At 43.2% G+C, this 16,344-nt stretch overlaps 1 protein-coding gene and 1 long non-coding RNA gene across 3 annotated transcripts in view; one reads left to right on the top strand and one right to left on the bottom strand.

Annotated features, from left to right (window-relative positions):
• tie1 (tyrosine kinase with immunoglobulin-like and EGF-like domains 1) overlaps positions 1 to 16,344 on the top strand; it is a 228,931-nt gene that overhangs the window by 56,230 nt on the left and 156,357 nt on the right. For both annotated transcript variants that reach the window (XM_028810856.2, XM_051932702.1), the window contains exons 3-5: positions 1,920 to 2,030; positions 6,884 to 7,039; positions 16,039 to 16,170. In XM_028810856.2, the coding sequence (XP_028666689.2) occupies positions 1,920 to 2,030; positions 6,884 to 7,039; positions 16,039 to 16,170 (399 nt within the window). The remainder of the gene's footprint in view (positions 1 to 1,919; positions 2,031 to 6,883; positions 7,040 to 16,038; positions 16,171 to 16,344) is intronic.
• Positions 1 to 16,344, bottom strand: part of LOC127529390 (uncharacterized) — a 706,297-nt gene that overhangs the window by 12,268 nt on the left and 677,685 nt on the right. The gene's annotated exons all lie outside the window — the stretch shown is intronic.

Genomic DNA, 16,344 nt, shown 5'->3' on the forward strand with positions numbered 1-16,344 from the left:
AAGATGTAGAAGAGACAAACAAGTGGCCCCCAAAATGGATCCCTGCGGAAATCCCTGAGTGGTGACTGTGTTCTCCGACCCTAAAGGGGTCTGCCCCACAGTTTGAGAACCACTGACATATTTATATGTTGACAACATGATCTGACATTTTGACTGGTAGGTCTCTGGGCCAAGGTTCAAAGATTTCACATTTTGGTGCCAATTGACTAAATGATTGATAAGAGAACTGCATTTTGAAACAAGGTTTTGAATGAAGTACTTAATTTTGCTGATTATCCAATTTATTGTGTGGTAGTGGACTAACTGTTTTGAGAAATGGAGAAGCAGTTCAGAGAACCTCAGGACTCTTTGTCCAAAACAACTGAGAAAAAAAGTAACATTTCTGAAGAGCTGGAAATACGCTGCTCAAAAAAAAAGAAGGGCACACATAGTCCTCACAGTCTCACACCAAGTCAGTGAAGCTTCAGAGGGTTCAGTCTGTCCAGTTAGGAAGCAGAAGTGACTGCAAATCAACTTCACCTGCTTTGGTACAAATAAAAGTGACAACAGGTGACAACACCGGAGAGGCAACCCCCCCCCCCCACCTCCCAAAAGGGAATGGTGGTCACAGACAATTGCTCTCTTCTTCTCCTTCCTGACTGATTCTTCTCTAGTTTTGTGTTTTGCTTGTGTCCTTGTCACTACTGGTGGCATGAGGCGGTGTTTCAGGTGGCACAAGTTGTCCAGTTCCTCCAGGTAGGTACATCCATGCGTGCCGTCACAAGAAGGTTTGCTGTGTGTCCTAATACATGGAGGAGGTACCAGGATATGGGCAATTACATGAGGAGAGCTGCACAGGGCTGTAGAAGGACATCAAACCAGCAACAGGTGCCAACTGGTATCTGCTGCTTTGTGTGAGGAGGAACAGGAGGGAGCCTTGCCACAGCCTGGTAAAATGACCTGCAGCTGGCTACTGGTGTGAATGTTTCTGACCAAACTGTCACAAACAGACTCCATGTGGGTGGCATGAAGGCCCGACATCCTCTAGTAGGACCTGTGCTCACAGCCTGCCACCATGCAGCTTGAGTGGCATTCGCCAGAGAACGCCACAATTAGCAGCTCCACCATTGGTGCCCCATTCTCTTCACAGATGACAGCAGATTCACACTGAGCACATGTGACAAACATGAAAGAGTCTGGAGATGTCGTGGTGGACGTTATAAAGCCTGCAACATCATCCAGCATGATAGGTTTGGTGGGAGTCCGGGATTGTCTGGGGAGGCATATCCTTGGAGAGTTGCACAATGGTACCCTGACTGATGATATCTCTCTCTTTTATAGTACCTTTTATCTAGATAGATAGATAAAGAAAGGCACATGTATATAGATAGATAGATAGATAGATCCATCTATCTATCTCTTATATAGTGCCTTTCATATCTATCTATCTATCTATCTATCTATCTATCTATCTATCTATCTATCTATCTATCTATCTATCTATCTATCTATCTATCTATCTATCTATCTATCTATCTGTTATATCGTGCCTTTCTTCATCCATCACTCTCTCTCTGCCTGTCTGTTATATAGTGCCTTACACATCTATCGATCTGTAAATAAGTGCTAAGTCTTACAACGTTAAAGCCATTCCTTTTGTATTATTTTTGAGTTTCTTTCGGTGTCACTGACCATCTCTGTGTTGCTTTACATAATCTTTTGTACTTTAAGAGGCACTGAATAAAAATAACTGTTTAAATTGAAATGAGAAGAGCTCCCACCGATTCCACATTTCTTGTTTCAGTCTTAAAACAACAATCAAGTAGAGAATGAGGACAGTGTCTGTGTGTATCTTTTCAGTCCTCATTTCGTGGGGTTGGCTTCTTTCTTTAGTCTTTACAGTTCATTCTTTCTGACCTGCGTGTTCTTAATAATTTCAGCTGTGTTCCAGCCCAGAGCCTTCTCTGTCACGGCCAATAGAGGTGACAACGTACTGCTTGCAGTCCAGGTGGTGGCCCCCAAGTCAAATGACATCCTGTGGAAATTTAACGGTGAGTTTCAACAGCACCACTTAATGAATGAAGGGCTGGCCTGGAGACCATGAGGTCACCATATCTGATGCTGTCACCGGCTTGCCCTGTGTCACTGGCTCACCTCTTCTACCTGCCTGTGCTTCACTAGTAGAGTTTGTACTATAGCGCCTTCAGTGCCTATTCAGACCCTTCACTTTTTTCACTTTATGTTACAGCCTTGTGCTAAAAGCATTTAAATTAATTTTTCCCTCTTCAAGCAACACTCAGTATGCCAGAATGAATAAATGAAAACAGAAATTTAGGAATTTTTGCTAATTAATTAGTAAGCTGAACTATCCCGATGACACAAGTATTCAGATTCTTTACTCAGATCTTGCCAATCGTTGAAGCCCCTTTGCCAACAATTCTTGTCTTCTTGAGGTCTGATACGATAAGCTTCACACACCTGGACTTGGGGATTTTCTGTCACTCTTCTCTGCAGATCCTCTCAAGCTCTGTCGGGTTGGATGGACACCATCACTGGACAGCATTTTCTGGTCTCTCCAGAGCTGTTCAATTGGGTTCAAGTCTGGCTCTGGATGGGCAACTCAAGAACAGCCAAATAGTTGTCCCTAAGAAATTCTTGTGTTGCCTTTGAAAGGGTCACTGTCCTGTCAGAAGGTGAAGTGTTAAGTCAGTCTGAGGTTCCAAGTGCTCTGAGCAGGTTCTTATTACAGATATCTCCATACTTTGCTTCATTTGGCTTTTGCTCAACCCTGTCTAGTCTTCTAGTCCCTAATGTTGCCACCACCATGCTTCATTGTTAGAATGTTATTGCACAGGTTTCATCAGAGCAGAGAAATCTTATTTCTCTCTAGTCTGTGGGTCTTGTATGTGATTTTTTGTAAACTCCAAGTGGGCTTCACATGTCATTTGGCCCCAAAGCCCACTGTCAGTTGTCCTTCTGTACTTTTCCTCCATTTCCCCCAGTCTGGCTGGGCACACTCTGGGAAGAGTTGTGGTTGTACCAAACTTCTTCCATTTAAAAATGATGGAGGCCACGGTGCTCCTGAGAACCTTTAGTGCTGCAGACACTTTATTGTAACCTTCAACACAATCCTGGTCTCTGAGCTCTGCAGGCAATTCCTTCAACCTCACGAGATGTTTTTTTGCTCACCTGGTGGACTATCTACAGACAGGTATGTGCTTTTACTAATCAGATCCAGTCAATTGAATGGACCAAGCTAAACAAGGTGTAGAAACATCTCAAGTCAGGTCAGGTCAGGTTGGGGAGCATATACAAGTACAGCGCATTACCACACCCATCACACAATGAAACAGCTCGGTATTCTGGTTGGCAACCCTCCAGGTAGACACGTGGTTCAGATAAAAAAATGACCATCTATCAGTCGCAGCCAGGTGTTACAAAGGTGTCCCCTTTGAACAATGAGAGTACTGCGTGATGAACCACCCTCAGGTAATCACGCCACATGGCCGTAGTGCCGTAACTGACACTCCCTCACAATGCAGGTCATGTGCCCCATTCAGGACTCCGAGAACAACACAAAGTCAAACCAGCAGGACCCAAAGACTCTCTGAAGAGACACAGATGAAGGAGTCTTCGTTTCAGGTCATTAGATAGTGTCCATGTCTCGCAACCATATAGAAGACGGGAAGGACCAGGACTCTAAAGACTTGGACCCTCGTCCTTTTAAAGAGATATTGGGAGGGCCACACACCCCTTTCCAGTAACCTCATGACCACCCCATGCTCTCCCAATCTGTCTACTGGCTTCATAGGAAGAGTCACTAGAGACACGCATATCACTGCCGAGGTAAGTAAACCTCTCGACAAGGTGGACACTCTCTCCGTAGACAGACACTGCTGATGGCCATGCCCAAGAGGTCATTAAAGGCCTGGATCTTTGGTTTTTATCAGGACACTTGCAAGCCCAGACACTCAGACTCCCCGATCAGAGCCTCCATTGACTCCGTGAAGATCACGGCATCATCAGCAAAGTCAAGATCAGAGAATATTTCTTCACCAACAGATGCCCCATAGCCGCGGGACCCCACAACCTTCCCCAACACCCAGTCCATACAAGCATTGAACAGAGTAGGAGCAGAACACACCTCTGATGGATCCCAGAATCAACTGGAAAAAACACAGAGGGTCTGCCTCCACTCTGTACAGCACTCACAGTACCAGTGTCTCGGTGAATGGGATGCACCTGAACCAAATTTCAACAGCAAAGGTTCTGAATACTTTTTAATAAAATCTGCACAAATTCCTAATCATTTATGTTATATGATATGATGGTCTTACTTGATGTGAGCAGTCCATGAGGAATGCCTAACTATTAAAGGCACATGATAATCGAAACTTCATAGCTGGTTTACCATCTGCAACCGACTAAACGCTTTTCACATAAGAGTGTAATTTATGATTGAACACTTTTTTGGATTTGTATTATTTTTAAACACTTCAGTCAAATCTCCTCTTAATTTTCTTTTGCTTAAACAGTAAAGGCTCAGCTCTTTAAATCTTTCCTCATAATTCACCCCCTGTAGCCCTGAATCAGCCTAGTCGCTCTTCTCTGGACCTTTTCTAGTGCTGCTATGTCCTTTTTGTAGCCTGGAGACCAAAACTGCACACAGAACTCCAGATGAGGCCTCACCAGTGTGTTGTAAAGCTTGAGCAGAACCTCCTGTGACTTGTACTGCACACCTCAAGGTGTTATATAACCTGACATTCTGATAGCCTTCTTAATGGCTTCTGAACACTGTTGGGAAGTCGATAGTATCGGGTCCACTGCAACTCCTAAATCCTTTTCATAAGGTGGACGTTTGATTTTCAGACCGCCCGTTGTCTATTCTGACCTAAACTTAATGAAAGCGTTAATCTCAGCTCTTTCTGTCTTTCCTCATCACTCACCACCTGTAACCCCTGGAATCAGCCTAGTTGATCTTCTCTGGACCTTTTTCTAGCACTACTTTGTCCTTTTTGTAGCCTGGAGTCCCAAACTGCACACAGGACTCCAGATGAGGCCTCACCAGTGTGTTATAAAGCTTGAGCAGAACCTCCTGTGACTTGTACTCCACACCTCAAGGCGCTATATAATTTGACAGTCTGTTAGCCTTCTTAATGACTTCTGAACACTGTCTGGCAGTTGATAGCATTGAACATTAGAATATACTAGACGAGAACAGGCCATTCAGTCCAACAAAGCTCGCCAGTCCTATCTTCGTATTTCTTCCAAAAAAACATCAAGTCGAGTTTTGAAAGTCCCTAAAGACTTACTTTCCACCACACTACTTGGTCGCTTATTCCAAGTGTCTATTGTTCTTTGTGTAAAGAAAAACTTCCTAATGTTTGTGCGAAATTTGCCCTTAACAAGTTTCCAACTGTGTCCCCATGTTCTTGATGAACTCATTTTAACGTCACTGTCTCGATCCACTGCACTAATTCCCTTCATAATTTTAAACTCTTCACTCAGGTCTCCTCTTCATCTCCTGTAAAGGCTCAGCTCTTTTAATCTTTCCTCATCACTCACCCCCTGTAGCCCCTGAATCAGCCTCGCTGCTCTTCTCTGGTCCTTTTCTATTGCTGTTATGTCCTTTTTGTAGCCTGGAGACCAAAACTGCACACATGACTCCAGATGAGGCCTCACCAGTGTGTTATAAAGCTTGAGCAGAACCTCCTGTGTCTTGTACTGCACACATCAAGGCGCTATATAACCTGACATTCTGTTTGCCTTTTTAATGGCTTCTGAACACTGTCTGGCATTGATAGTGTCAAGCCACAGACATGTCCCCGTATCTGTGTGGGTTTCCTTCGGTTGCTCTAATTTCCTCCCACAGTCCAAAGACATGTAGGTTAGGTGGATTGGTGATACTTAATTGGCCCCAGTGTGTGTGTGTGTTTGCCCTGCGATGGACTGGACCAGGATTTGTACCTGCCTTGCACCCAGTGTTATGGAATAGGCCCCAGCATCCTCCTGTGTAGGATTCAGTGGGTTATAAAATGAAGAATTTGACATGGTGTAGCGACGAGATCAGACTGTCATCGGCAGATCTGACATAATGCATGACAAAAAGTCACATAACATGACATTGGCATTGAAGTTTTGCTTTTCGAAAAAGTTTGCAAAAATTGGTTTCACCGCCACAGAAATCTCATCTCATCATCACTTTCATCTCATCTGCAACCCCTTTTTTTCCACATGGAAAAGCATGGAACAGCTTATTATAGTACAGAGCCTGGTAAAGGTGGGCACACGTCTCCACTGCTAAATCCACTGGCCTGGGTGCTTGGCTGCTGGCGATTGGCTTACAGAGTTGGAGAAGGTGCGGGCAGAAGGCGTCACCCATAGTGTTAGCTGCCCCTAAATGAGTGATGTGAGGTGACACTGATGGCGAGAGTCTGCAGGCAGGTAGTGCAGAGTTATTGTGTGGAGCTTCATGGAAGGAGCCGTTGAAGTTTGGGTGAGGCCCTGGAGGGTGACAGTGGAAGATGAGAAAGGAATAACCCCTTAGGGAGCAAAATCCCTTCCTTTCCACCCCCACAAAACTCAACATTTTGTTTTCATTTTGTTTTAGTGAGTTTTGGGTATCGCAATTGCAAAATGTCACGTGAAGCAAATTTTAGAGCAATTTCAAGAAGCGGTAAGCAAAACAAAACTCTGCTGTTTTGTTCATCGCTACTTTTATGAATAGCTGACGGGTCCCTCACACCTGTGCCATGGGCCATAGTTTGCCCACCCTGCCCTATGGCACACTCCTGTGCTCGCCCTGCTCTGCTTTCTTTCTGAAATATGAAATTAATACCTGTGTCTTTGTCTGGTGACTTCGGCTTGGCCTTGTAACGGATTTTATTTTATTTATTTTCTACAGGAAACTACCTTCATACAAGCTTCAACTCTGAAATAGTCAATAAATCAGCAGAGCACAGGATTGAAAATGTTTCGGAGAATAACACGGGCATCTATAGCACCTCCTTCATGGGCGAAAGCCCTTTGTACGGCACATTCTGGAGACTGATCGTGAGGGGTATGTGACTGCAGTGATTTGTAGCTTCTTAACTGGCATGAGATATGTGGTGTAAACCAAAAGCTTACAGATGCTTAAAGCATTATGACGAGTATTGGCCATTCACCAAAAAAGCTTGCCCTTCCTCTTCACCCTGATTGTCAAAGTAAACCCACTGGGGTTGAATGTTGTAAAACAAGAAAACGTGAAACATTCCAAGGTGGTTGAAAACTTTTGATTGGCATTGGGTCCATTGCAGTGAAACATCTTGTCTTAAAATGCAATCATGGATTTTTTTTAAATTTCTTTGTTAATTATAGAATGTGTTATCATCTGTTAACCCTTTACAATTGTCAAGTTCGTTATTGGATTGGTCTACTCCCCCACCCTAAATAATAACACACACACATACATAGCTATACACATACACACAGAAACTAATCACAACAGGGCCCTATGAATGACACACACACAGCTGGTTAACTTCTAGAACTACACAAGTGCTATAAGAATAACACAGTCTGCACTCTCTCAGCACTTCAAGAGACTTACTTATTATCGGCACAAACAACATATGATGTTTTAATGATATCTCAGACCTAACTACAGTAATCCCTCCTCCATCACGGGGGTTGCGTTCCAGACCCCAGACCCCCCCCCCCCCCCCCACCCCGTGAAAGGTGAAAATCCACGAAGTAGAAGCCATATGTTTATATGGTTATTTTTATATATTTTAAGTCCTTATAAACTCTCCCACACTATTATAAACATTTCCCGTACAATTATACAGCATAAACCCTTTGTATTCTCTTAGATATTAGGTAAGATTCGTTGAAATTATGTATGTAAACACAGTTTATATGCAGTAAAACCTAAATATTATTTTAAAGATATCGAGCGTCTCCGATATCACATATGTTACAGCCATTACGACAGACAGGCCACCAGCAATAAATACGTACAATGCAAGAAAAATTGTATACAGTAAAATGTGTGTACAGTGACACTAAACTATGTACATGTAATAAGTACTGTACGTAGATAATTAATTATGGTTACTCACCAACAATGACACGACGACTTGTCCGATAAAGATGAGTTAAATTTTACTGCACAACAAAGGACAGCGTTACAGCTCTTCTAAAGGAGCCTCTTCAGGCGACTGTGTAACACCACCGTTGTTCTTCTTCCAGCACTCTTCAATCCAAATCCCTAAAGCAGATTCCATCCAGACTACTGCCTTATCACGTCCACTTGCAACTCGTTTTGTGCCCTGGTTAAAGGACACTGCGGCCGTAGATCTTATATGCTTTTCCTCCTTTTTAAATAAAAAGAATCGTGGACTCATTGATGCCATAATGGTGTCCTGCAGTGGTGTAGCTGTTCCCTTCCTTCAACATATCCAAAACGTTTACCTTTTCTGCAATCATTTGCATCTTCTGTTGGCGCTTGGACACGGCCCCTGAAGCAGTAGCAGGAGTACGTTAATGCTGAATGAGTGAGATGAGACTTCCTGGTTAATGCAGGACTCCGTCGCTGAGCCAATCAGCACACAGGAACTTAACTGTGTGCTCTGATTAGGTAGCTTCTCAGTCATCCACCAATAACATCCCTTGTATGAAATCAACTGGGCAAACCAACTGAGGAAGCATGTACCAGAAGTAAAAAGACCCATTGTCCGCAGAAACCCGCCAAGCAGCGAAAAATCCGCGTTATACTGTATATTTAGATATGCTTACATATAAAATCCGTGATAGAGTGAAGCCACGAAAGTCGAAGCGCGATATAGCGAGAGATTACTGTATTACTTCTGGTCTCCCAAGAAAATATTCAAACATACAAAGGCTCAGCATCCATTAGCTATAGGCAATTTATCAGTCAAGAATGCCTTACTTTACGCACTATTCCCTACTTTTGAGTGGAGCTCTCACCCTCAGCCTTAATAAACCTCGCAGCACAGAGCGTATGGCAAATCTCCTGCAGCACCAGGTGCTCAAAGAAATCTACCTTATTACTTCAATCACTCTAGACATTAAGACAAAGCATAGAAAGATGAAAACAAGTTCATATTTATTAAAGAACAATAATAAGTAATAGAAAATAAGATCGATAGTAAAGTCTGGATAAAAGTCTTAAAAAAGCTTACTGAAAGGAATCAGTGATGTCAAGGATGAATGTCTCAGGGCGGTGTATATGAAAATGCCGTTAACTGACGATCGGATGAAAACTGGTCACACGTGTCTTTGTTTTCTTTTCTGGCATCGCTCTTCCGTCAACGCTGTTTCTCTTCTGATGTTGCTTTCAAACGAGGCATATTTATTATAAAATTTCATGCCGTGGTTTCACAACACATGATTGTTACATGCACCTGATTGGCTGGCTGTCAATTTGATGGATGAATTTTGCTCACTCTTTAATCTATCTTTTACCAGATAATAAAGATTTTTTGATGTTGCCTAAAACATTGGCATGTCTTCCTTTCCCTGGCTGTAAACCAAATTGTTGTTCCAGATGTCCATCCATAAAGTAATCAATTTCCTGAGGTATCGGCTCAGTCTTCCTTTCCCAATCTGTAAAACCAATTTAACACTATGCTGTGAACAACTGTTTTAAAAGTGAGGTGTAAGGGAAGAGGATATGCTTTTTTATTATAATGCCTATACGAGTGTCCTGCATCTGAATCCATTATGTTAGGACTGAGCAAAATATAATAAACATATAGAGAATAATTTGTAGATTTTATACACCATAACATGGGAGCATCCACTTCTTAGGTTGGCACATTAAGTCATGAGACTTGTAAGGGGGTGTTACAGCATGCCGAGCCTCAGACACAAGCACTAGGTTTGGATAAAAGGTTTATCGCAATAAATTGCCTTGATCAACTCTTCTTTGTAGAGAGAACCCTAACACAATCACAGTTCTCTTCTACCTTCCTCCACGCCACCCAGATGAGCCTTGTCCATCTTCCACCTGACTCCAACTCACCTGGGTAAAGCAGAACAGCTCCTTATAAACTGGATCTGGGAGTACTTCCAGTACCAGGGCAAGTGGAAATCCCCAAAAGTTGGGATCATGAATTCCCGCAGGACCTATGGAACCCAACAGGGGCTGCTCCCAGTTCCCAGCTTGTCCTGTGGATGGCCATATGGGTATTGAAGCCCAGAGATGTTGCCATGAAAATCGGGGGACACTTTAGTCACGTCCATTTGTCGCCACACCCTGTCCTTCCACTGTATTAGCCTCCCAGCTGGCTAAAGATCCTTATCCATCCCGGCACACTTGTTTTGTCTTGGTAGACCTTTTGTATTATTAATTAATTGTCGGAATGCCTCAAATCGCACAGACTTTCCACTGTTTATAAAGTATTGTACTTTATAACTTCTCCCCACCTTCCCTTCTACATTTATAACCTCAGGCAATTGGGTGTAGTAAAAGACAAGCAGGAGCTCAGTTACACTTTAAATAATGTATTATTGATAATATTCATAAACAAGGGGGTTCCCCCCTACTCACTTCGCTTGCCAACCCCCTAGCCTGCACTACCCACCAGCCACTTTGCATCTCTGCCGCTCGTGTTGTGAAGAGGCGGGCTGTAGGCACCCCAAGGAGACGCGGTCGCTCCTCTGAAACCTCCTCTTAAATGGTGATACAATGGGAAACAAATACAGTTTTTTTTTTTACCTCCTCTTTGCTTCATCAGCTGCTGGCTTGCTGCTGCTGCCGTGCCGTTTATCTTCATCACACACGGCGCTTTGAATGTTTAAAAGCCTGTTATGGCAGCTGTCCTACTCTTTGTCTTTAATTTCTGGCCCCGGGCATGGTTAAATCTCTTGGCACAAATTTTTTAATATAAAATGTGCTATATAAATAAATGTTGTTGTTGTTGTTGTTTTAGTTTCTAATTTAAAAATGGAATAAGAATCTGAAAATCTAACAAAATCACATTAAAGTTCAATCAATTCTGAGAAGAATAATACCAAACATACAGTACTGTGCAAAAGTTTTAGGCAGGTGTGAAAAAATGCGTAAACAAAGAATGCTTTCAAAAATGGAAGTGTTAATCATTTACTTTCATCAATCAACAAAATGCAGTGAATGAACAAAATATGTGACCACCCTTTGCCTTCAAAACAGCATCAATTCTTCTAGGTACACTTGCACACAGTTTTTGAAGGAACTCAGCTGGTAGGTTGTTCCAAACATCTTGGAGAACTTACCACAGATCTTCTGTGGATGTAGGCTTCCTCACATCCTTCTGTCTCTTCATGTAATCCCACACACACTCGATGATGTTGAGATCAGGGCTCTGTGGGGGCCATACCATCACTTCCAGGACTTCTTGTTCTTCTTTACGCTGAAAATAGTTCTTAATGACTTTGGCTGTATGTTTGGGGTCGTTGTCCTGCTGCAGAATAAATTTGGGGCCAATCATACGCCTCCCTGATGGTAGTGCATGATGGATAAGTATCTGCCTGTATTTCTCAGCATTGAGAACACCATTAATCCTGACCAAATCTCCAACTCCATTTGCAGAAATGCAGCCCCAAATGTTCAAGGAACCTCCACCATGCTTCACTGTTGCCTGCAGACACTCATTATTGTACCGCTCTCCAGCCCTTCGACGAACAAACTGCCTTCTGCTACAGGCAAATATTTCAAATTTTGACTCATCAGTCCAGAGCACCTGCTGCCATTTTTCTGCACCCCAGTTCCTATGTTTTCGTGCATACTTGAGTCGCTTGGCCTTGTTTCCACGTCGCAGGTATGGCTTTTTGGCTGCAACTCTTCCATGAACACCACTTCTGGCCAGACTTCTCCGGACAGTAGCTGGGTGTACCTGGGTCCCACTGGTTTCTGCCAGTTCTGAGCTGTTGGCACTGCTGGACATCTTCCGATTTCAAAGGGTAATAAGCTTGATGTGTCTTTCATCTGCTGCACTAAGTTTCCTTGGCCGACCACTGCGTCTACGATCCTCAATGTTGCCCGTTTCTTTGTGTTTCTTCAAAAGAGCTTGAACAGCACATCTTGAAACCCCAGTCTGCTTTGAAATCTTTGTCTGGGAGTGACCTTCTGATGCAGTATAACTACCTTGTGTCTTGTTGCTGTGCTCAATCTTGCCATGACATGAAACTGTCTTCCACAACCTCACCTTGGTAGCAGAGTTTGGCTGTTCCTCACCCAGTTTTAAGCCTCCTACACAGCTGTTTCTGTTTCAGTTAATGACTGTGTTTCAACCTACGTGTGACATTGATGATCATTAGCACCTCTTTGGTAGAATTGGTTGATCAGACACCTGAATAGAATCCTACAAAATCCCTGACTTTGTGCAAGTGGACCTATAAGAATTGATGCTGGTTTGAAGGCAAAAGGTAGTAACACCAAATATTGATTTGATTTAGATTTTTCTTTTGTTCGCTTACTTTGTATTTTGTAAATTGATAAAAATAAACAATCATTATTTATATTTCTGAAAGCATTCTTTGTTTACAGCATTTTTTCACACCTGCTTAAAACTTTTGCACAGTACTGTATATAGGTGCTGGTCATAAAATTAGAATATCATGACAAAGTTGATTTATTTCAGTAATTCCATTCAAAAAGTGAAACTTGTATATTAGATTCATTCATTACACACAGACTGATGTGTTTCAAATGTTTGTTTCTTTTAATTTTGATGATTATAACTGACAACTAATGAAAGTCCCAAATTCAGTATCTTGGAAAATTAGAATATTGTGAAAAGGTTCAATATTGAAGACACCTGGTGCCACACTCTAATCAGCTAATTAACTCAAAACACCTGCAAAAGCCTTTAAATGGTCTCTCAGTCGAGTTCTGTAGGCTACACAATCATGGGGAAGACTGCCGACTTGACAGTTGTCCAAAAGACGACCATTGACACCTTGCACAAAGAGGGCGAGACACAAAAGGTCATTGCTAAAGAGGCTGGCTGTTCACAGAGCTCTGTGTCCAAGCACATTAATAGAGAGGCGAAGGGAAGGACAAGATGTGGTAGAAAAAAGTGTACAAGCAATAGGGATAACCGCACCCTGGAGAGGATTGTGAAACAAAAATGTGGGGGAGATTCACAAAGAGTGGACTGCAGCTGGAGTCAGTGCTTCAAGAACCACCAGCACAGACGTATGCAAGACATGGGTTTCAGCTGTCGCATTCCTTGTGTCAAGCCACTCTTGAACAAGAGACAGCGTCAGAAGCGTCTCGCCTTTGGACTGCTGCTGAGTGGTCCAAAGTTATGTTCTTTGATGAAAGTAAATTTTGCATTTCCTTTGGAAATCAAGGTCCCAGAGTCTGGAGGAAGAGAGGAGAGGCACAGAATCCACGTTGCGTGAGGTCCAGTGTAAAGTTTCCACAGTCAGTGATGGTTTGGGGTGCCATGTCATCTGCTGGTGTTGGTCCATTGTGTTTTCTGAGGTCCAAGGTCAACGCAGCCGTCTACCAGGAAGTTTTAGAGCACTTCATGCTTCCTGCTGCTGACGAACTTTATGGAGATGCAGATTTCATTTTCCAACAAAACCTGGCACCTGCACACAGTGCCAAAGCTACCAGTACCTGGTTTAAGGACCATGGTATCCCTGTTCTTGATTGGCCAGCAAACTCGCCTGACCTTAACCCCATAGAAAATCTATGAGGTATTGTGAAGAGGAAGATGCAATACGCCAGACCCACAATTCAGAAGAGCTGAAGGCCACTATCAGAGAAACATGGGCTCTCATAACACCTGAGCAGTGCCACAGACTGATCGACTCCATGCCACCCCGCATTGCTGCAGTAATCCAGGCCAAAGGAGCCCCAACTAAATATTGAGTGCTGTACATGCTCATACTTTTCATGTTCATACCTTTCAGTTGGCCAACATTTCTAAAAATCCTTTTTTTGCATTGGTCTTAATTGATATTCTAATTTTCCGAGATACTGAATTTGGGACTTTCATTATTTGTCAGTTATAATCATCAACATTAAAAGAAATAAACATTTGAAATACATCAGTCTGTGTGTAATGAATGAATCTAATATACAAGTTTCACTTTTTGAACGAAATTACTGAAATAAATCAACTTTGTCATGATATTCTAATTTTATGACCAGCACCTGTATACGTAGGTTTTAAAATAAGCCTGATTTAAAGCGTGACAAGCGTGATATAGAGTAAATAATAACAATATGCAAAGTACAAGTGAATACTGGCAATCGTACAACCTGACAATTGCTGATGTGTAGTTTCAGGTGGCACTCACACTTGTAGTTACTTTAAATGCCTTTAGTTCATTCTTGGTCAGCTTTCTTTAGAACAGGCCGCATGCCTGTCTCAGTATGGCTGCCTCAGTTGTGCTCCTCATGGCAATGGTATGACAGAGAGAGGCTTCTTCATTGTTATGTTTGTAAGAGAGAGAGATGGAGGGAGGGAGGGGTAAAGCAAGCACATTTCTAGACTCTCTGTCCAAACCCTACAGCAAATAGGGCATCATGGTAATTAAAGGCTTCTGATACAAGCCAATTCCAAACAGCTACGTATACGTCAGACCAATGGGGCAGAGAGTACCTTCACACCTGCCCCCCAAAACCATTTGTTGAGTTGATGTTTGCCAGCTGGTCAGTGTGGCTTTCCTGTGGGGGTTGATTGAGCGAGTCCTGCAGAGAGTCGCTTGCCAAACTGGTTTGACACGTCCAGCAACCCTGTCGTAAAATTACAAAGAGACTCAGTCCTGAAAGGGGTGGGGGTACTTAACCATACAAATAAAGACATCCAAAATATTTATCAACTTATATACAAAATTTAACACCACAACAACACTTCATATTGATGGTATCTTCTGCCAACCTTCTGACAAAGACAGGAATTAATCTGTTGTTTCTTCATCCTGGCCATCTGGCCAGGTAACTGTCCAGCACACAAGCCAGGAGGTGCTGTCCATCACACTCTGGTACTGACAATGTCATAGAGTTAACAGGGGGTACATAGCACCATGGATGGCATTTCCTACCTTATCTCTCAGTCACCACCTTGGAAGGGGATCTGGCTGCTGTCCTCCAGGAGTCCAGATTTTGCAAAAATGAGCTGAGGTGCCCTGTGATGGAATACTCAATTCAGATCCGCAGTAAAAGGGAAGTGAGGAAGTGAGAGGACAGGTACATCAATTAGTTTGATTTTCAAAGTGGGTAATTGGTGGCACTGGTGGCACAGTGGTGGAGGTGCCATCAGCCAGGGATGCAGGATTGGGTGCCTTTATTTCTGGACAACACACAGCTTGCCAGTTGCCCCCCAACTAGGTAGCTCAACCTGGCCGGGACGACCACAGAATGGATGGGGAAAGGCAACCCCTTTGGGACACTACTTCCCCCAAGACGTTAGATGGCGGTTTCCCTGCTGTGTAGTGGTGCTCCGGATTCCCACAGGGCACCATGGGACATGTAGTTTAATACCTCAGCCCTGCCTGGTACCGTGGGTGCCGCCATGGGACGCTGTAACAGAACCTGGGGAATCCTGTGTCACCCATAGCCCAGAATAACTACCAAGCCACGAGGACGGAAACCCCAAAGTACTTCCGGGATGAAGAATACTCAAATGTTCTCCATCTGGCTGGCAAGTCACATTAACGGAAGGACAGATGCACTTCCAGGTCAGACCATATATAAAGGACTGCTGAGAACCCAGCAAGCGAATATGAGTTGGGTGGCAGTGGACAACGCTTGCTGGGAGGTGTGGAGGAGAAAGAAAGAGAATTGTGATTATTGTGTTATTTGCCTGTTGTTTGTGGCTGTGGTGCTTAGAGGCACAATTTATAGAAGAAGAAAGAAACTAAATTACTTCTTGGTGCTTTTACCCTGTGTCCTGCATGTCTGTCTATTGACTCCTAGTGTCCACAAAACTCTAAACATAAAGACAGCACAGGAGCAGCACAGAGCTTAGCTTTGAAGGTGATCAGATCTGACCATGCATGCTTTGTGTTGCCCTCTCACGTTGATTAATATTGTGTTGTCACATTGTTTAATGACAGGGTGCCCGGCTCAGAAATGGGGCAGCGACTGCAAGAAGGACTGCCAGGAATGTCTGAATAGGGGCATCTGTAATGAAAAGGATGGAGACTGCATCTGTCCCCCGGGCTTCATGGGGACCCGCTGTGAAACAGGTAAATGGGCTTAAAGTGGGTCTGAGCTTGCAGGACATTGAGAGATGGATGAAAACCAAGTGATGTTATGAATTTGTAAAAGAGCAATGGTGGGAAAGGCAATCATGAAGGGCATCAGCAAAGGAGAACAACTGCTGAAAAGCAGCTCCATGTTAAAAAAAAAAATCACCAAAA

Source organism: Erpetoichthys calabaricus, chromosome 10, assembly GCF_900747795.2.
Source record: "Erpetoichthys calabaricus chromosome 10, fErpCal1.3, whole genome shotgun sequence".
In the NCBI taxonomy this organism is placed as follows: domain Eukaryota; kingdom Metazoa; phylum Chordata; class Cladistia; order Polypteriformes; family Polypteridae; genus Erpetoichthys; species Erpetoichthys calabaricus.